This window comes from Mytilus californianus, unplaced genomic scaffold (genome assembly GCF_021869535.1).
Source record: "Mytilus californianus isolate M0D057914Y unplaced genomic scaffold, xbMytCali1.0.p SCAF_2, whole genome shotgun sequence".
Lineage (NCBI taxonomy): Eukaryota > Metazoa > Mollusca > Bivalvia > Mytilida > Mytilidae > Mytilus > Mytilus californianus.
Genome location: NW_026262668.1, coordinates 10,994,625 through 11,017,606, shown reverse-complemented (window position 1 = coordinate 11,017,606; position 22,982 = coordinate 10,994,625). Strand labels below are relative to the sequence as shown.

The window sequence follows — 22,982 nt, the reverse complement described above, 5'->3', positions numbered from 1 at the left end:
ATGTATGCAATAATAGGCAACCATACGGCCTTCAACAAAGAGAAACCCCATATCGTATAGTCGGCTATAAAAGGCCCCGACATGAAAAATATGAAACAATTCAATTGTGGAAACTAATGGCCTTATTTATAACAAAACAATTTACGAAAAACAAATATGACAGACATGAACCAACGACAACTACAGAACTACAGGCTCCTAACTTGGGACAGGCACATATAGAATGTGGCGGTGTTATACTAGTTTGCTGGCACCAAACCCTCCCCTAACTTGGGAATATGGTGTAACATAAGAAAAAACTATAATAATCAGTTGAAAAGTTCTTAACTCATCATATCGTTACAAAGCAGAAAATACCTAACGAAAACACAGACCGGACGTGGCAGCGTATCTTTACATTCCCCAACAAAAAAGACATTTTGAAAATTTTGTTAACATAATACGGTTTAGTTTAATTACATTTTAAGTATTAGTATATGGCATTGTATCGTGTATGCCTGGGACATTGATACAGTCTAACTGTCGATGTACTAGTAATAGGTATTGTATCGTGTATGTCTGGGACATTGAAACAGTATTCCAGGCATACACGATACAATAACTATTACATCGACAGAAAGACTGTATCAATGTCCCAGGAATACACAATACAATAACTATTACACCGACAGATAGACTGCATCAATGTCCCAGGCACACACGATACAATACCTATTACATCGAAGTTTGACTGTATCAATGTACCAGGCATACACGATACAATACCTATTACATCGACAGAAAGACTGTTTCAATGTACCAGACACACACGATACAATACCTATTACATCGACAATTAGACTGTATCGATATCCCAGGCACACACGATACAATACCTATTACATCGACATATAGACTGTATCAATGTCCCATGCATACACGATACAATACCTATTACATCGACAGATACACTGTATTAATGTCCCAGGCATACACGATACAATGCTTATTACATCGACAGTTAGACTGTATTAATGTCCCAGGCACATACGATACAATACCTATTACACCGACAGATAGACTGTATCAATGTCCCAGGCATACACGATACAATACCTATTACACCTACAAATAAACTGTATCAATGTCCCAGGCACACACGATGCAATACCTATTACATCGACAGTTAGACTGTATCAATGTCGCAGGCAAACACGATACAATACCTATTACATCGACAGATAGACTGTATCAAAGTCCAAGGCATACACGATACAATACCTATTACATCGAAAGAAAGACTTTTTCAATGTTCCAGGTAAACACGATACAATAACCTATTACATCGACAGATACACTGTATTAATGTCCCGGCATACACGATACAATACCTATTACATCGACAGTTAGACTGTATTAATGTCCCAGGCACATACGATACAATACCTATTACACCGACAGATAGACTGTATCAATGTCCCAGGCATACACGATACAATACATATTACACCTACAAATAAACTGTATCAATGTCCCAGGCACACACGATGCAATACCTATTACATCGACAGTTAGACTGTATCAATGTCGCAGGCAAACACGATACAATACCTATTACATCGACAGATAGACTGTATCAACGTCCAAGGCATACACGATACAATACCTATTACATCGAAAGAAAGACTTTTTCAATGTTCCAGGTAAACACGATACAATAACCTATTACATCGACAGATACACTGTATTAATGTCCCGGCATACACGATACAATACCTATTACATCGACAGATAGACTGTATATATGTCCCAGGCACACACGATACGATACCTATTATATCGACAGATAGGCTGTATCAATGTACCAGGCATACACGATACAATGCCTATTACATCGACAGTTAGACTGTATCAATGTCCCAGACACACACGATACAATACCTATTACTAGAATATCGACAGATGGACTGTATATATGTCCCAGGCAAACACGATACAATACCTATTACATCGACAGTTAGACTGTATCAATGTCCCAGGCATACACAATACAATACATATTACATCGACAGATAGACTGTATCAATATACCAGGCACACACGATACAATACCTATTACACAGACAGATAGACTGTATCAATGTCTCAGGCATACACGATACAATACCTATTACATCGACAGATAGGCTGTATCAATGTCGCAGGCACACACGATGCAATACCTATTACATCGACAGTTAGACTGTTTCAATGTCCCAGGCATACACGATACAATGCCTATTACATCGACAGTTAGACTATATCAATGTCCAAGACATACACGATACAATACCTATTCCATCGACAGATAGACTGTATCGATATCCCAGGCACACACGATACAATACCTATTACATCGACAGATAGACTGTATCGATATCCCAGGCATACACGATACAATACCTATTACATCGACAGATAGACTGTATCAATGTCCCAGGCATACACGATACATTGCCTATTACATCGACAGTTAGACTGTATCAATGTCTTAGGCATACACGATACAATACCTAATACATCGACAGATAGACTCTATCAATGTCCCAGGAATACACGATACAATGCCTATAACGTCGACAGATAGGCTGTATCAATGTCCCAGGAATACACGATACAATGCCATATAATAATAGTTAAAAAATGTAATTAACCTTAACCAAATTATCTTTAACAAATTTTCCTACTTCATTTAGGACCTTATTGTCTTCACTGCTAAATAAATGAATGTGTGTTCGTTGATTGTCAAGTATTGAAAAATTTTGAATTATTTTTATAAAAAAAAAATCAGAGAACAATTCTATCAGATTTAAATTTGTCACATGAAGTTAGGAAATGTTTTTTATCTTCCAACACAGCTAGATGAGCATTCTCACATATTCTTTCGTTTCTTCGTATATTTAAAAAGCGATCAAATATGTGCAGATTTTAACAAAGTTGACCTTAGATGAATTTGGCTATTTGTTTTAGGTATTTTTGTCATATAGCTCTTCAAATGTTTCGGTACTTATACATCCTCGGATTTCAAATGTTTGGCTTTGAGCGTTCCTGATGAAGGTAAATCCAGAAAAGCGCTTCGGACGCATGAAATTATTAAACGTGTTGTTTTCAATTTTTAACGTAATTACAAATTCACAATTCTTCTCTCTTCTCATAATGCATATCGTGAGAATGTCATCTTACGATCATTTTAATACAATTATGGAAACGTGTTTTTGTTTTCTTAGTTCCAATCTATTGCGTCAAGGCTTTTCCAATCAATTTTTATTGTTTTTTCCTATGTTGTGCAAGGTAAGGGAATAGTTACTCCCAAACATGTTTACCCTGACACTTTCTGTATGTGCCAGTTTTTTAAATGGTTGTCGTTGGTTGCTGTCTGTCTTATTTGTGTTTCGTTCGTTGCTTTAGAAAAAATGAGGCCATTTGTTTTCCCTTTTGAATTGATTATTACTTTGGAGCCTTTATAGATTACTCTACAGTATATGTTTTGCTCGTTGTTAAAGGCCGTACAGATCCCTATAATTGTTTACATCCTCGTCTGTCTGGTGTCCTGTGGATAGTTGTTTTGTTTGGCAATCAAACCACATCTCTTCATTTTTATATTTACTACACGTATTTGAGTCTTAGAAGGCAGGTTATTCGCGGTCCGATTGTATTTTAAAATTATGGAAGAGGTTTGCAATGAAAAACTTACTTGAAACAAATTGTTAGGTAAATAATATATTGTCATTCTTTCATGAGGGTCTGGGTTCGGGGTGGGGGGGGGGGGGGGGGGGGTCTCAATTTCTGTATTCTTTCATTTTTATGCCCCCGCCGTAGCGGAGTGGGCATTAAGTTTTACCCTTGTCCGTCTGTACGTCTGTCCGTCCGTCTGTACGTCCGTTCGTCCCAAAATTGGTTTCCGTTCTCTTAATTTAGTTTGCCTCATCCAAATGTTATTAAACTATATACACAATGCTTATTACCACAAAACACAGATCAAGTTTGAATTTTGGTGGCGTCGCTTTTACCATTCTAGAGTTATGCCCCTTTACAAATGGAAAAATAGCTGAATTTTTCGTTTCTGTTCTCTAACTTTAGTTTGCCTCAACCAAATGTTATGAAACTTATACACAATGCTTATGACAACAAAACACAGATCAAGTTTGATTTTTTTTGGTGGCGTCACTTTTACCGTTCTAGAGTTATGCCCCTTTACAAATGGAAAAATAGCTGAATTTTCGTTTCCGTTCTCTAACTTAAGTTTGCCTCAACCAAATGTTATGAAACTTATACACAATGCTTATAACCACAAAACTCAGATCAAGTACACATTTGGGTAGTGTCACTTTTACTGTTCTTGAGTTATGTCCCTTTATAACGTTATATGCAAGCGGGGGCATCATCTGTGTCCCATGGACACATTTCCCATTTGTTTATGCCATTTTTCTCTACTCCTTATACTTTTTACCCATTATTCTCTATTCTTTATATTTTGCACCTCATTTTTCTCTATTCTTTATTTTTTTAGTCCATTTTTCTCTATTCTTTATAATTTTTGCCCATTATTCTCTATTCTGTAAACCCTCCTCCACACCTGCTTTCTTTCTCCTCTTTAGAAAGGCTCAACCATAAATAAAATCAAGATCGATTTCTTACACATATCAAATATGAATCAAAAATGCAATATATAATTATTGTACTTAAAGAATCATCCATGTAAAACTTTTAGGATTTTCAAGTTTATATTGTGCATTAATAAACTGAAAATTTTATTTTAAATTAATAACCCGTGCAAACTTTCGATAATAATGTTACTTTATAAAATTCTGGATTTTTTTGCTTTTTGCATTTTAGAAGCAATGTAAATTAGAAAACAGTTGTCACGTGTTTCCTTTTTCTAGTGTCCCACAAATTTCTTTATCTGTTATTTTATATTCTGGTTTTGAAATCATGATTATGTATATTTCTGTTGTATAAAGGGGATATCAAATCGCCTCAAATTTCAGTCAGCTATGATTTCCGATCAAGAGAATAAATGTGGCCTATCTATCAAATGTGTTGATGAGTCTACAGAAAAGGTGAATGATATCTCAAACATGACAAATTACTGTGAGTACTTACATAGATTGTCTTAATATATAGTTTTGTTATTGTTAATATTTTTTGTAGACTTTGGATTAAAAAAGTCTGTTAAAATTATCGGTATCAACAGGAGCAATACTTTCTGGTTCAGAGTTAGAAAACAAATGTCTCCTCTAAAAGGCCACATCCTTGAGGTATGCTCGATAACCAAAACAAGATGGCCGATGTAGCTAAAAATAAAATATAAATATCAAATAATGTTTAAGGTATTATCTCAAAAATTGTCACATCAAAACAACCAGGACGTCATTATCTACCACTCTTTCCATTTGTCCGAAATTGTTAATTCTCGATTCTTTATTGGAGTTATTGTCCTTAATATTTACTTCTTGTTTTATTGGGTTTTTTGTTGTGTTCGTGAAACTTAAGTATTTGTTTCCACAAACCTTTCCTCGTTTGTAACATTATCGATTTCACTCAAAACGAGATTTATACTTAAAAGAACAACATGACTGGTGTCAGCAATGGGGCTGGAATTGCGTACCCTTACTGAATTGGTTTTAGTTTTGCACAATCTTAAGATTCCTTTGTATTGTTTATTGACTGGTGTTTATCTATTGGGAATGTTGATGTCCTTCCTTGACATATTGTTTTTTGACTGGGGTTTATCTACTGGGCATGTTGATGTCCTTCTTTGACATAATGTTTATTGACTGGTGTTTATCTTTTGGGCATGTTGATGTCCTTCTTTGACATATTGTTTATTGACTGGTGTTTATCTATTGGGCATGTTGATGTCCTTCTTTGACATATTGTTTATTGACTGGGGTTTATCTATTGGGCATGTTGATGTCCTTCTTTGACATATTGTTTATTGACTGGTGTTTATCTATTGGGCATGTTGATGTCCTTCTTTGACATATTATTTATTGACTGGTGTTTATCTATTGGGCATGTTGATGATCTTCTTTGACATATTGTTTATTGACTGTGGTTTATCTATTGGGCATGTTGATGTCCTTCTTTGACATATTGTTTATTGACTGGTGTTTATCTATTGGGCATGTTTATGTCCTTCTTTGACATATTGTTTATTGACTGGTGTTTATCTATTGGGCATGTTGATGTCCTTCTTTGACATATTGTTTATTGACTGGGGTTTATCTATTGGGCATGTTGATGTCCTTCTTTGACATATTGTTTATTTACTGGGGTTTATCTATTGGGCATGTTGATGTCCTTCTTTGACATATTGTTTATTGACTAGTGTTTATCTATTGAGCATGTTGATGTCCTTCTTTGACATCTTTTGGGCATGTTGATGTCCTTCTTTGACATATTGTTTATTGACTGGGGTTTATCTATTGGGCATGTTGATGTCCTTCTTTGACATATTGTTTATTTACTGGGGTTTATCTATTGGGCATGTTGATGTCCTTCTTTGACATAATGTTTATTGACTGGGGTTTATCTATTGGGCATGTTGATGTCCTTCTTTGACATATTGTTTATTGACTGGTGTTTATCTATTGGGCATGTTTATGTCCTTCTTTGACATATTGTTTATTGACTGGTGTTTATCTATTGGGCATGTTGATGTCCTTCTTTGACATATTGTTTATTGACTGGGGTTTATCTATTGGGCATGTTGATGTCCTTCTTTGACATATTGTTTATTGACTGGTGTTTATCTATTGGGCATGTTGATGTCCTTCTTTGACATATTGTTTATTGACTAGTGTTTATCTATTGGGCATGTTGATGTCCTTCTTTGACATCTTTTGGGCATGTTGATGTCCTTCTTTGACATATTGTTTATTGACTGGGGTTTATCTATTGGGCATGTTGATGTCCTTCTTTGACATATTGTTTATTTACTGGGGTTTATCTATTGGGCATGTTGATGTCCTTCTTTGACATAATGTTTATTGACTGGTGTTTATCTATTGGGCATGTTGATGTCCTTCTTTGACATATTGTTTATTGACTAGTGTTTATCTATTGGGCATGTTGATGTCCTTCTTTGACATATTGTTTACTGACTGGTGTTTATCTATTGGTCATGTTGATGACTTTCTTTGACATATTGTTTTTGATGGTCACATGGTATATTTTTTTCCTTTTCTGAAACAATTCCTTCGTCTCAATATGTAAGAGGTACGATAACAAAGTACGCCTCGTCCCAATTTCTTAAACACATAATATATATAATAGTTTACCATGAGTAGTGGGAATGAAATTCAATTGATTCGAATGCCAATGAACGTTGAACGGGCAACGTCTTGTAATTATCTTTAATAGTCTACTTAAACTTAATATTGAATAAAAAAATAAATAAATGAATAAACGAATAAACGAATCAATCAATCAATCAATCAACCAACCAACCAACCAATCAATCAACATATATAGTTATAAACTACTCTTTCATAAGGTCCTCGAAAAGGCATAAACAAATGTATACAGACAGACGGAACTAATATTCAAATCAAACGCCATAACAACATAAATCATTTTCTGATATGTAATGCTATTATACATGTAGATGTATTAAACTATATCAATAAGTTATGAAAATAAATCACTTTCTTCTGATACATCTTTTTACACTTTGATAGATCCTGAATAAAGGAATCTTGTTTCAGAAAATTTTATTTTGGTATTGGAAGTTTTAAGTCATTATTTTTTTAAGACCGTAAGTAATATTTACAATGTATAACGTATAATTATTTTGTTAAGACCGTAAGTAATATTTACAATGTATAACGTATATAAAATGTTCTACTATTTATGTTAATACACTTTTGTTTCGGTTGATTTGTAAACTATTATAATAAGCTGTTGCACATTGAGACAGAGTCCTACAATCCTTTTCATCTAAAACTTCCCTGGCTGAACTTTTCGGTATATGTCATATTTTTATATGTCAATACAAGATGTCAGCTACATTCACTAAAATAGTACAACTATATGCATATGGATGATATGTTATATATAAGAAAAAAAAGGCGTGTGCTCTTATAATATACAAGATAATTGAGTGTGTGTGTGCGGGCGAGAACTTCTCTATGTTCATTACTTTAGGCATATTTATCTAAAACTCATATTTCACTATTCAGCTCCATTCTTCTATTTGGTCAGACGTCAGGCGCTATCCTGAGGTGTCTTTTGGTCTTGTCCTCTGGTTTGGTAGTTAACGTTTTTTGTTGTGTAACTAATGACGGATAGCGCTGGACGTCTAACGCCATGCAGTTTTATCTTTTTACTTGATAGTCGGGTTGTTGTCTCTTTGACACATTCCCGGTTTCCATTCTCAATCCTATCTCATGTGATTTTTTTTTCTCCTTCATTTTTCACATTTAATTGAGTCTTCGTTGAAATAGGCGAGCCTGTCTAATTTACTTGTTCATTCCAACGCAACCTTTTGTGAATATTGTATCACCTACAAGTTCTTCACTTTGAACAATTTCAATAATATCATTAAAAAATACACCAACAGAGAATTTGACATGTTAGCAACTTTTTGTCTAAATCTAAGAATCTTGGATACACATGCTTAGGGCCATTCCATTTTCATAGTATAAACATTGTTTTGAACACAAAATGCAACTCTTCTGTACTTTCGGTAGGTGTGATCAGTGATGAATTATCTGCATACATATCGGTATATTTGCTTCTCTTTTGCAACTTGAATTATGTTGTCAAAATAAGAACTAAACCATACACACTATTTGTCAGAAAATATTAAAATACAATGTATGCAATTAAGCACCATTATGAACATATCATGAGTAACTGAATCTAAAGCATTTTTTAAGATATAAAAATTTAGGTATATACCATGGGCCGATCCAGGATTTATGGTCATGGACCCGACCCTCGTAGTTTTGGGCGAATAGATAGAGCGAATCTCTATTTTAACGGATTTCATGCCCCCGAAAATGATGTTTTTACCGAATTGAAGGTGCACACTCTTTATTCTGCCCCTGAACCATTTAAATTCTAATCGTCCATTATATTAAGTCCTGTATCAATCATCTTGGTCAACTCTATGACAAATTCAATGAAGAGTAAGGGGACTTAAACCGATTGCAAACTGCGTCGAATCATGTAAAATGTATCAAGAATGTATATAGCCAGATGGTTGGCAACATGTCTTTTTAAAAAAAATCATTTTGATAATGAAGCAAAGTATGTTAGTGTTTGTATGGAATGATTTTGTATTGTTTGATGCGGTATTGTTTATATTTGTTGTGTGTGCTCTTGTGGTTTTTATTATACCCGTATTATTGATATAAGTGTTCAGTTTCCAAGTTCTGATTTTTGTTTCACGTTTTTAATGTAAATTTTTTATTTTGCACATATCAACATTAAAAAAGGGGGTGGAACCTTAAAAATCTTGTTCAACCCCGCCAGTCATGTTCATGTGCCTTGAAAAAAAAACAATGGGAAAACTTAATTTTTAATGCTTATGTTACTCAAGTAAATTAAAGGAGGTCCAGTTATATCATACCACTGATTGTGTATTTTTGATCAATACAATGTACTTTAACTAAACATCAAAATCATAATGTATTTATCCTTCATTCAATACAATTAAAATTCCGAAGATGATGGAAGTTTATATAGAATGCACGTATCTATCATAAGTATTTTCTTTACTATCACCTATAAAATTAATGGCTTAATCGTATTCAACATTTAATGATCCCTACCAAGATGCATACATTTGCACACCAAAATTCACATGGTTATATGTCTGTTACAATGTAATTGAAATACAGATCTCTGATTTTGTTTATGTTCACTCGGCAAGCACGCGAGTTCCGATAGATCTGAATTTTTACAGATCTCTGATTTTGTTTATGTTCATTCGACAAGCACTCGAGGTCCGATAGATCTGAATTTTAATCAGATTGCGTGTATTATGGTTAGAAAAAAATAAGACACAAAGGTGTGTGCGGATCCGATTCAAATGACGACGATGGTATCCGATTCAAATGACTCCGATTCAGATGACGCCGATGGTATCCGATGGTATCCGATGATCCTATAGCTCTAAATTGTGTTTTGGCAAACCCTGCTGTAGAATCTTGAAAAATACTCACTTAATTAATGTTGGTTTTGGTAAGAAAATTGCCATCTCTATGTATTATCTAAGAGACTTTACTTTACTTATCAATCACGTGACAGCATATCCACACTCTCCGTTTACTTACGAGGGATTGTAGCAAGCTATGATGTCATATTCTTTTTAAAAACGATTTGTAAACAAAATTTTGACCCGAAATCATTATTGAAGGCATTTTAAAAATATGCCTTAGGAAATTTTATGGACATTAATAGAACATAGTAAAGCTACTAAGAGGGGCGTACGGGGGTGGGTATCTGCACGGAAGAACGCGAAATAAAATTGCCATATCACGATGAACGAAAAATTAAAAATTTCTTGCACGTTGATCTTCTACCAATTTCACGAAACACGGTGAATAACAACCTTTTTCGTGACGGCTGCACGTGAAATAAAAATGGCAAAACACGTTGCACGAAAATAACCCTTTACCACCCTCTACTATAAGTCTCGTCTCGGGTCAGTGGAGATGTTTTTGTTACCTTTAGTTTATTATAAATAGGGTTCGTCCGTCTTCAAATTTTAATTATCAGGGCCCGTATCACTGTCTGCATAAAGCTTCTTAAGTTAATATTTGTTCCGAACGGACGGATTTTTCTACATGTTCTACGATAAATTAATACTACGATTGGATGTCGTAACTCATATCAGTCCGGATAGTTCAGTTTAAAACATACGTAATATGCACTTACAAGTGACTTGTAATATTTGACCTACATACAAAATTATACTGAAATGCAAAGGTATGTAAAAAGTATGTTAACCCTGACAAAACTCAAATACAAAAGGCGGGTATCTTTTTAAATCATAAATATCACAATTCAAACGGACTTAAATAATTAAAAAAAAAAACAACCCCTCAAGCTTTCTATCATTTTATTTCGAAATAATCGATCTATTGTACATCAAATACTACCCAATAATCACTAGTAAAAGGACACTGACCTCCCGTTGTGTTTATTTGCTGGACACAACCCACGCATACGGGTAGGTTAATGTCCGTCATTAGCAAGTGGAAGTACTGGGAGACCTTCAAGTGTCAAACATGATGTAGTGTTACAAAACTATAGCGTTATTTCATATAAGGTAAGTAAATATTTCCTGATCTTTAATTCCGAAAATTCTTCTGAATATCATACCGGTAATCTTGAGTCCGAAAGTTCTTCTGTATATCATACCGGTAAAAGTCGGAATGATGATGGATCAATTTTATTACTCTGGACAAAGGTTTGGAAATTGAAAGTAGTAATTAACTCACAATATGTGTAACTAGTATTATTTCATTCTTCTTTATCTATCCTGTTATTATTTTTTTTCTACTTTTCATGTTATGGTAAAGGAAACATGATATTTAATTGTATATTAATTTATTTTTTTGCAATTCAGTTAACTTTGATAGTTTTTCACAATTACATGTTATAGAAAGAAAGAAACTGAAGAAATGAATATTTTTATATACTGCATGTATTCCTTTTTCTTTAAATCATGCCATACGTATAAGTATTACATGAATTTGCCTTCTGTTCCATCGATAATCCTCATTTCTTTTTTAGCGTTTGGTTTATTTTTGGAGACATTGAGTACTTCCGAATTGTCATCCCAATATACAATTTAATTGCTGACCTTATTTATTAAATCACTAGTCTGGTTGAGGGCAACTGTCCGTCCGAAGCACCTATTGCCAATGATTTAGTTTTCATTGAGATTTATATACCTGTTTGGTTAAATCTCGGTAATCGTGTTAAACAAGACATTACTTCCACGGATTCCATTATGTCTGCCTTTGTGAAATCCAAGTTAGCTGTTGCAACAAACTCTACTTCCGCGAATACTTGTATGCCTGTCATTGTGAAATCTCCGTGGATGCTTGTATGCCTGCCTTTGTGAGATCCCAGTTACCTGTTGCACCAGACCTTACTTCCGCGGATACTTGTATGCCTACCTTTGTGAGGTCCCAGTTATCTGTTGCACCAGACTTTATTTCTGTGGGTGCTTTGTATGTCTGCCTTTGTGAAATCCAATTTACCTGTTGCACTAGACCTTACCTCCGGGGATACTTGTATGTCTGCTTTTGAGAGATCCCAGTTACTTGTTGCCTAAGACTTTACTTCCGCGAGTGCCTGCATGCTTGCATTTGTAAAATCAATGTTACCAGTTGCACCAGACTTTACTTCAGCGGGTGCTTATATGTTTGCTTTTTTGAAATCCAAGTTACCTGTTGCACCAGACTTTACCCATGAGGGTGCTTGTATGTTTGCCGTTGTGAAATCACAGTTACCAGTTGCACCAGACTTTACTTCAGCGGGTGCTTATATATTTGCTTTTGTGAAATCCCAGTTACCTGTTGCACCAGACTTTTACTTCTGAGGGTGCTTGTATGTTTGTCGTTATGAAATCCCATTTATACCTGTTGCCTCTGACTCTACTTCTGTGGGTGCTTGTATGCTTTCCTTTGTGAAATCCCAGATACTTGTTGCACCAGACTTAACTTCGGCTAGTGCTTGTATGTTTGCCTTTAAGGAATCCCTGTTTCCTGTTGCACCAGACTTTACTTCATCGAGTGTTTGTATGCTTGCCTTTGTGAAATCCCATTTACCTGTAGCACCAATTAGCCTTACTTCGGCGGATGCTTGTATACCTGCCTTTGTGAAATCCCATTACATGTTGTTGCACCAGACTGTACTTCTGCGGGTGCTTGTATGTCTGCCGTTGTTAAATTCCAGTTACCTGTTTTACTAAATAGCAAAATGATTTTGTTTTGTCTGTCCAAATTATCGAACTAAGCATATTAACTTTTGCAATGCAGACAACATTTCATTCCTGTCATCCTTTAATGTATTGCAATCAAAAAGAAAATTAGTCTCATCTTCGACACCACTGGAAGTACATTTATTACATATTCTTCTGTGTCGGGGAAGGCATTGATATCTAGCCAACTTTATTTGTAACCTTAGTGCTAATAAGTTCCCTTGTAAAACATCTTCTCATACAAGCTCAAAATTCTTATCAATGTGAGACAGTTCTCAAAACCAAAATTTTATTTATATAATTGATATGTCTTCAGTTTACCTTCATAAAATTTATCCATCTGTTTTTCCAAAAAAAAAAAAAAATGATGATCAATGTTGATAGCTTGGTTTGGATATGCTTCTCAAAATTGTTAAACGATCCATAATATATATATATATCTTTATTCTCATAACCATTCCAGATACATAGGTACAGAGAGAGTGAAAAATATGTACAAACATGTCTAGAATTTTTTACAATTAATTCCAAGTAACTTCAATATAATAGTTATTGGACCATACCATCGTATTATTCAAAACGGATGGGGCCTCGGTGGCTGAGTGGTCTACGTAGTCGAATTACTGTGTCACTAAACTGTCAACACTGAGGTTGTGGGTTCGAATCCCGCACGTGTTAGGTGCGCTCGACTACAATCTTAATTGACTAGTATTGTCAGTTTTTTTACCGAAGGTCGGTTGTTCTCTCCGGGCTCTCCGGCTTCCTCCACCAATAAAAACTGACCACCACGAAATAGCACAATAGTGCTGAAAGTGGTGTTTAACACCAATCAATCAATCAATCAATTTAGTGTTTTAGATTAATCATGTAAATCATATATTAGTTTGCTTTTCATGGACCCCTTAAGTAGAACAAAAGTATCTTATATTATTATACTAGGATATGTCGAATGAGTCCCTTGCGTGTATTTGATTGTTATTCTTACTCAATCTGGTATGATGACATATGTCTTTCCAAAATATTTGCTGCCGATGTCAGAGATTTGTTTTCCGGCACCAGATAAATCAACTAATATAGCGCGTGTAAGTGTCAAACTAATTTATTTTGTTAGAACTTCATATTGTCTTATCACCCCGATCAGTTGGCAAACAAGTGATACATTATCTAATTAAAACAAATTCAATAAATTTCACCATTTCATATTATTTCTAAACTAAATGCACTAAACAGTTTGTACATTGGACTTGAAAGTCACGTTATAAGTGTGATCTGGCACGACGAAATGACCAGAACTTCTCGGGAATATTCTTGCTTGCCAAAACCAAAGATTTATATAAAACATGACAAACTGATTCATGATATAACAATAAAACAACAACAACAAACAGAAGGGAAAAAACAAAAACAAAATATCTTGAAATTTTCACGCTTCCCATTTCTCTCGTCAAGCTTCCCATAGCCTCCCCCCCCCCCCCAAAAAAAACAAAAAAACAAAAAAACAACGAGAAAAAAAAACATCAATTAACTCAATGCTTCGAAGTTCTTTGCAGCATTGCCTCTTTCAGGTGACTCATTTTTATATTTTAACAGTTACACATTATAAATGTCATTCTCAATTTGATCTTTGTTTTGCCATTTACTGTCAGAGTATTTTTGCACCGTGTGCGTGGGTATCTGTGATCTTCACTTGATCACCATGTTTTTCATTTGAAAATGCCTGTACCAAGTCAGGAATTAACAGTGGCGGATCCAGAACTTTTCAGCATGCCCGCCCCCCCCCCCCCCCCCCCCCCCCCCCCCCCCCTGGATCCGCCTATGGGAATATGGCAGTTGTTGTCCATTCTTTTGATGTGTTTTATCATTTGATTTTGCCATTTGATTAGGGACTTTCCGTTTTGAATTTTCCTCGGAGTTCAGTATTTTTGTGATTTTACTTTTTTTTTTGACTCATTACTGAGTCATTAGTTTATCTTTATGAATTTTCTATCAAATACATTGTTTGGTCTTATTATGCAGACCGTTAATTTGTCGCCTATTAATAATATCTATTTATTGACATGTTACGTCATAATTCCCTACGTCAGACAATACTAGCCGCTCGGTCCTTGATCTGAAGTCTGTGAACTTTTGACCTTTTAATTGTTGACCTCAATCCTTGTTCAATGAAATAAACAAAAATATGTACTGAAATAGTAAATATCATTCTCTTAAAAGTCAGATAAATGAAAAGAATAAAAACATATTAAATGTTTGTAATCATCTTTGTACAGCTCAAAATCTACAAGAAGAAAAATTTCTGCGCAAGGAATTGTGGGTAAATCTACGTAAAGGTGAAAATTTTGTAAGTAGGGCAACTAACCCTGTGTTTACAAATCACCTCGTTGGCACCATTTATGGTGAAACAGCCAGTATGGACCATTCGGAGATGGGTAAGGACTAAAGATGATTTTTCATCGTCCCCTACTAATGCATATTTCGATTATTTAGTGTATGTTAATCAATGGAATGCGTACTGAATTCAACATGTTGTGTATTGGTCGCCATCTTGTTAGGTTGAACGTACTGAAAATTGGGTTCATTTCGGAGGAGTTACATGTACTTTCATGATTTTGTAATAAATTGGGAGGTTTTTATAGTAATTAAGAAGTGCAGGTAAGAAAGTTACTTGTCGACAAAGAATGGAGTTTTTTTTAACAGGAAAAATAGTCTTTATTGGACAACTTTATTATTGAACACAATAATTATCACTATTATAATAGATATAATAATAGATCGGATAATTTCATTTATAACTTAAGTCTCATTACTTATGTCTTAATTTGACTATAAATATGTAATTGTCAACATGCTGTAGAATGGAAAGAAAATAAAGTGGACTCAAGGAATTGTACATAAGAATTTCATAAATACAATGTGCATTGAATATGTAATTATAAAACATTCTTACTGGTGCTTAAGAATACACCCCTTGGATCATTCCTTCATGAATTTATTAACTAAAATCTTCTGGGGTCAACTTTTTGACTGAAGGAGTTGTGACTTGGTTATAAAAACAGTTGTAGTACAATTACCTAAATTCTATTTAGTAAAAGTCTTTTATGGGTCATTTCCCTCTGATTTCATAACGTGTAAATTTCAGGGTACTTTTCCTTGATAAGTGAGTTGTTTTCTTCATTTTGTTATATAATATATGAATCATATTTATTAATTATAATATGTTTTACTTTAATTGCCCAAATCATGAAAATGTTTTTGAAGCAAAAAACAGTTGAATTATATTTTAAAATATGCCTTATAAATGTTGAAATAGTTTTAAGGTCTGCCTTTCTAAACTTAGCAAGGTTGTTGCTTGCATAAAAATTTAAAATACTGAAAGAAAAAATTATTTTAATGTCAATTTATAATCATCAATAAGATAAAATTATATTCCAGAAGCAGTAAATGTTTCAATTGTTCAAAGAGGTGCCAACACACCATACCATGGTAACAATTATTATTAAACGACTGCTTTTGGCCTATCACTTATTGCCGTTGATGCCAGATTAAAGAAGATACTTAAACTGCCTAAATAATTGTTTTTAATTCCTCATCGGTACATTTGTAGATGTATGTTTCAGTCTATGCCAAACTGTCAAGAGTTTCTGTGACATTCAGTCGATAGTCGTGTCATATACATGTATGTCTGACCAATAAGATTTTTGTGTGACAGAAAAAAAGTAATTTTATGGCTAAGTTGTTGTACATTGTACTTGTTTATTTCAGAGATGTGTTAGCAAAACTATTCTGTCACAGCTTTAAATTGTAAACACTTTGTTTTCAATTGTATATTTATCACTCTTCTGCCGCTTCAGGTCCCTTAATATTACTTCAAACTACCTAACAATTGGAATGTATTTTTTTTTATATACATGATAAACCAATCAAAATGCAAACAATGAAAATGTATAAGTAATTAAGTTTTGTGTAGATTAAATCACTTGCAGTTTGTTTTTTTAACTTTATATTTTCCTATTTTATTTCAAGTTTGACTTTGTTTTCAACATTTTCTCTATCAGTATCAATGTTCCTAATATATTGAATTAGACGTTGACCTTATCCCCTAATTAATCTGCAGTTGTTTACAATATATAACCAGTGCATAACATAAGGTAATTATCAATTTTAATATGTGTGTTTCCAATCTTTGATAATTAATTGGCTTCTTTTGACAACTTAGTTGCTGGTCAAACTTTAACATGTGTCTAAAAAATGTAAAACAAAATTTGATTTAATCGTGTTTTATTGCATTAGTGTACATGGTGTAAGACAATCAAGTGATCAATTATATCAATCATCATTTATTTCGATTCTCTCTTGGATTTTACCTTTATTGCAAGCAATTAATCAAATCAAAAGTCTATTTATGGTAAAAATATTTACAAGGAGCACGTTCATCGTGCTTAAAATGAGTACCAATCTCTTTGTTTAAATAAATAGCGAATAGATAATGTTGTTGATGATAGGATTCAGCTAATGTAACAGTTATTAATGTTCCTTAGTCCTATGATTGGAATAAGTCAGAAATCAGTAGGTCAGTCTAAGTGATGTGGACAGTCGATTGGGATTTTGTTAAACCATTTGTTGTATCTTTTCCTGAATTAAAGCATTTCAATATATATATAGCTACTTCCAGTCTGTTTCGGGTTTGCATTTTACTTATGCAGTCATACAAATTGTAACTAAAATATCAGCTAATGACAATAACAATGTCAAACATCCAATAATCAAAGACATAAATAATTTCTTTCTTTAGAAACATGGTGAAATCATTGACTTTAGAGATTCGTTGAATGTTATTTCAAAGAAACAACTTTTCATGAAGTATTTTCTTTCACTTCTGGGATCCAATACTTGTTACTTTTGAGCGTACATCAACATATTCTGATTTTCTTAAATATAAATTTGTTACTTCATTAGAATGTGATGAAAATTGCCTGTCGCCTGTAATTAATTTTTCAAACATTAATTCAATTAAAAATATTTTATTCCTTTGGAAATTGCTTGACAAACTTTGTTTATTTTTTGTAGTTTTTTCTTTGTCCGCAAATGAAATATTTATACAAACAACAGATAGGACGTGAAACAACTATGACGGAAATCCATATTCTTATGAAAATAACTACAGATGCATGAATGGCACCGCCGACAAGAAAATGATCTCAGAAGTGAAAAATACACATTAACAGACATTTGGGTAGATCCCCTTAGTTAAATGTATTTAATTGGCAATAAAAATAAAATCATTTTATGAGATCAGACAATCAATAACTTCAGCATTTTATTTTCTTTATAGATTCACTTGACAGCAGTGTTGGGAGTTCTGTTGGAATGTCATCAGGGGGCATGCCTTCCCAGATGGGGTCCATGAACTCAATGGGTGGGTTAGATTCTCCTCCTGATATAAAACCAGATATTGGACAACTACAGATGCCTGGTCACAACTTCTTTACTGGATTTCCTCCAGGTTTACAGATGCCAATGCCTTCCACTCAGCCATCACCAGGATCTGCTCCCATGCAGTCACCAGGTTTATTGTCACCATCATCGTCAGTTACTTCTCCATCGTCTATGATGTCTGTAGGCTCACCTGGATCCATTGGATCTCCAACCAATGCTTTTTCTACTAAACATATATGTGCTATATGTGGAGACAGAGCTTCTGGAAAACATTATGGAGTTTATAGGTAAGTTGTACAATGTAATTATGTGGAGACAGCTTCTGGTAAACATTATGGGGTTTAGGTAAGTTGTACAATGTAATTATGTGGAGACAGCTTCTGGTAAACATTATGGGGTTTAAGTAAGTTGTACAATGTAATTATGTGAGGACAGAACTTCTGTAAAACATTATCCGGATTATAGGTAAGTTGTATATGTTGAGACAGAGCTTCTGGAAAACATAATGGACTTTATAGGTAAGTTGTACAATGTACATGTGGAGACAGAGCTTCTGGTAAACATTATGCAATTTATAGGTAAGTTGTATATGTGTAGACAAGAGCTTTCAGTAAACATTATGGAGTTTATAGGTAAGTTGTACAATATACATGTTCATTGTATATGTGGAGACAGATCTAGAGCTTTCAGTAAACATTATAAAGTTTAATATATATATAGAAGGAGGGAGTATACTGGTAAGTGTCATTCATATGCCCCATGAAATTTTTTTGCAATTTTCTCAGGATCTACAATTTGATATTTATGAACACCATTTTATAGAACATTGTAGTTAACCATCTTCATAATCGTTATTATAGATGCTCTTGGTTTAATTATCTCAAGTTCAAAATCTGAATAGCATCTAGACCTTATTAAAGTTCCTCGTGACAACTTTTCATGAAAACTTAGCTTGCAAAAGTTCATAATTCCTATTGTTTACCACAATTAAATTTGATAAAAGAAATGTTTGCTGTAAAATGAGATGGTTTTTAATCCTTCCTTATGTTCCTACATTAGTCGTGGGTGATCCAGGGTAGTTTTAATGACAAGTTACATGATTTTTATTGAAGCCTTGGGTGGAAAGTTGTCACACTGCACATCCTGTACAAATAAAATCCTAACATGCTACAGGAATCTTAAATACATCATGGTCATGTATATAAGTTAAACTTGTAAGCATGGTGTAAAAGTATCGGGTATATACATGTTTGCCATCAAAATGATGATGCAAGTGCATGAAAAAATTTACCAAAAAAAATCCAATTTGTGCTTTTTCCCTGCAAGCAAATGAAACCCTTTTATTAACAATTCAAAGGGTATGTACAATGTACTGTATGTAGGTGGTCTGTTTCAAAGCTATATTTTTACACCTAACCAACATACATGTATCTTCTTTTTCCAGTAATATCCAGATATCCTGCCATTCAGGCCAAAAAAAAATATATGTCTGTTTAAGGTTACCCGACTGACCCTATTTTTGAGCGCAGACCCTAAGTTATTTTATTTCCATCGTAAAGTGAAAAATAAACTGAACTCGTGTCAAAAGCAAAGTTAGTGTTGCAAATAATATAAATCAATTGCCTGATACATCCCAATGTTCACAATCGTGAATATGACAGCTGTTTTAAGGAAATTTGCAACTCGTGTGAAGAAATAAACACTTTGCCGCCATTTTTTTCCAACCAATTACCAAGGGAAATAATCCAATCATTAAAAATACAGGTAAACTCGGCCCATGATCAACTCGGACCAGGACAAGACGAAACCGCATGACTCAAAATCATGTCACAAAAAATAAAATTAAAAAATAGAATAAAATGGAAATACCTACATACCTACCCTATTTTTTAAAAGTATGTAACCTTAAACAGACATATATTTTGTTTTGGCCTCAGTTTGGTCAACTCATTTTCAGCGGAGTTCTCGAAAATAGGTGGTCTGAAGGTTTTAACCACTTAAATTTTTCAAAGGACAGACACAATTTTGGTATTTTGCAATAGAAAGAATAGTGAGGGCCAGCAGATTTTCCTCGAGGACCACTAGGGAAAGAAAAGATTTCGGGAACTCTGCAGTCTTTGAATCAATCTATTAGACTTGTTAATTTGTTCTTGACCTGGATTTGCATGAATGTATTTGCCATTTTAAAGCTTTATGCAAAGAACAACCAATTTATCAAACCAATTTACAAGTGTTTTTAATAAGATTTAAAAAAATGTATTTTTTTGTTAAAATTTGACAAGTATATTAACCAAATGATCATGTACATGTATGTCTTATTCTAGAAATACAATGTAGAATAGTTTAAATTTTCGCAAAATATTGGACTCTTATTGCCCAACATGCTCAAGGGCAAATATAAAAGATTGTGTGCAGGTATATGATTTATAATTGTATGATTATAAGTCTGTTAAGAATGTCTTCCTCCTCAAAAGACCAACTGTGAATTTTCTGCATGTTCATAGTGTTTCCTGTTTCACACAATAAGGGCATGGTAACTTCAAGAAAAAAGGGCACCTAGAGAACGCAAAAGATTAACAAAAGAGCACATAGATTATGCTAAGAATTAAAGAAAAGGCAATGAATGGTTATATTGCAATGATAAAAAAGTATGGACTGACAGTTGTTGATGGAATCAGAGCTCAAGATAGCAATCAATAAACATGATAAAAGTGCAATGCTTTAAAATATTTCAAGTTTTTATACGACCGCAAAAAAATTTTTGTGGTCGTATATTGGTATGACGTTGGCGTCGTCGTCGTCGTCCGGCGTCGTCGTCCGAATACACATTAGTTTTCGCACTCTAACTTTAGTTTAAGTAAATGGATCTCAATGAAATTTTACCATAAGGTTCAATACCACAAAAGGAAGGTGGGGATTGATTTTGGGGGTTATGGTACTAACAGTTAAGGAATTAGGGGCCAAAAGGGGCCAAAAATAAGCATTTTTGTAACTTCCAGACATAACTTGTGTGTAAGTGTATGGATCTCTCTGACATTGTACCACAAGGTTCCATATCACAAAGGGAATGCTGGGATTGATTTTGGGGGTAATTGCCTCCAAATTTTAGGAATTGGGGGCCAAAAAGGGGCAAAAAACAAGCATTTTTATACGACCATGACAATATCTTGTTTGTAAGTGTATGGATCTTTATGAAATTGTACTACAAGGTTCCATATCACAAAAGGAATACTGGGATTGATTTTTGGGGTAATTTCCTCCAAATTTTAGGAATTAGGGGCCAAAAAGGGGCAAAAAACAAGCATTTTTCTAGTTTCATGACAATAACTTGTTTGTAAGTGTATGGATCTTTATGAAATTGTACTACAAGGTTCCATATCACAAAGGGAAGGCTGGGATTGATTTTGGGGGTTTTCCCTCAAAATTTTAGTAATTAGGGGCCATAAAAGGGCAAAAAAAACATGCATTTTTCTAGTTTCAGGACAATAACTTGTGTGTAAGTGTATGGATCTTTATGAAATTGTACTGCAAGTTTCCATATCACAAAGGGAAAGCTGGAATTGAGTTTGGGGGTAATTGCCCTAAACGTTTAGGAATTTGGGGCCAAAAAGGGGCCAAAAAACAAGCATTTTTCTAGTTTCCAGACAATAACTTGTGTTCAAGTGTATGAATCTCTCTGAAATTGTACTGCAAGGTACCATACCACAAAGGGAAAGCTGGGATTGAGTTTGGGGGTGATGAATCATAAGGGGGTTCAAAAAATTGGGGGGGGATTTTTTTTTCCTTTTTTTTCTTTAACATTTTCCATTTTAAATTGGTTATTTCTGATTTATATATAAAAGCAAATAATAATGATATGGTTTGAATAGGCATACATGTGAACCTCCCGATGGGAGTACAATAATCCCGTTTTCAGGGGTCTCCTCCCGACCTCCCGTTGAAGAGGAAAAAATCCCGTGTATGAAATTTTTCATGAATGAAAAATTTCTGCCCAACATATCATCTCAGGCATCTGGTGTAACTGACATTACCTGAAGTTATATTTTACCTGTAAATCAATTAACATGCATAATTATATGGCTTCACTTGTCAGCTTGGGTGTTAAACATACAGGTAATCAACGATTTTTACCTCAGGCTAACTGCCGTTGTGTAACAAAAACTGTGTATTTATTGGGTTACTTCCCTTGATTTATCCTGTTTTGAGTTACTTTCCTTTTAATAATGACAATTTTTAAAAGAATATAAATAAAATATAAATTGAACAAATAATCATAAAAGGATGGTTATTAAATGATTTTAAATGTCTTAGGACAAATAAAAAAATGATAATTTGAAAATTATTTGAGGATTCTAGACTTCCTTTCAAGGCTTAAATTGAAATTTATATAATAACTATGACCCTAATTTTACAGATAAAATGATTTTCTGAGTTTGCAAATAAAAACTATTTGCAAGAGAAAAAAAAAAATAAAAACTATTTGCAGATAGCTAAACAAATGTTCTGGTTGCAATGATTGTTTTATAGAATATGAAGTAAAAAATTTAAAGAACATACTGGAAAAATACAATGTTAGATTGAACAT

The 22,982-nt window shown here is 33.9% G+C and overlaps 1 protein-coding gene across 6 annotated transcripts in view; it reads left to right on the top strand.

Annotated features, from left to right (window-relative positions):
• The window catches only part of LOC127729219 (retinoic acid receptor RXR-like), a 60,751-nt gene that overhangs the window by 15,879 nt on the left and 21,890 nt on the right, over nt 1-22,982 (top strand). For 2 of the 6 annotated variants that reach the window (XM_052236930.1, XM_052236929.1), the window contains exons 1-2: nt 15,288-15,390; nt 18,294-18,684. In XM_052236930.1, coding sequence (XP_052092890.1) covers nt 15,372-15,390; nt 18,294-18,684 — 410 coding nt within the window. In that variant the 5' untranslated portion in view covers nt 15,288-15,371. Of the gene's footprint in view, nt 1-4,925; nt 5,110-15,287; nt 15,391-15,523; nt 15,614-18,293; nt 18,685-22,982 lie in introns of those variants that run through there. The other 4 variants (XM_052236925.1, XM_052236927.1, XM_052236931.1 and 1 more) reach the window with 4 other exon arrangements.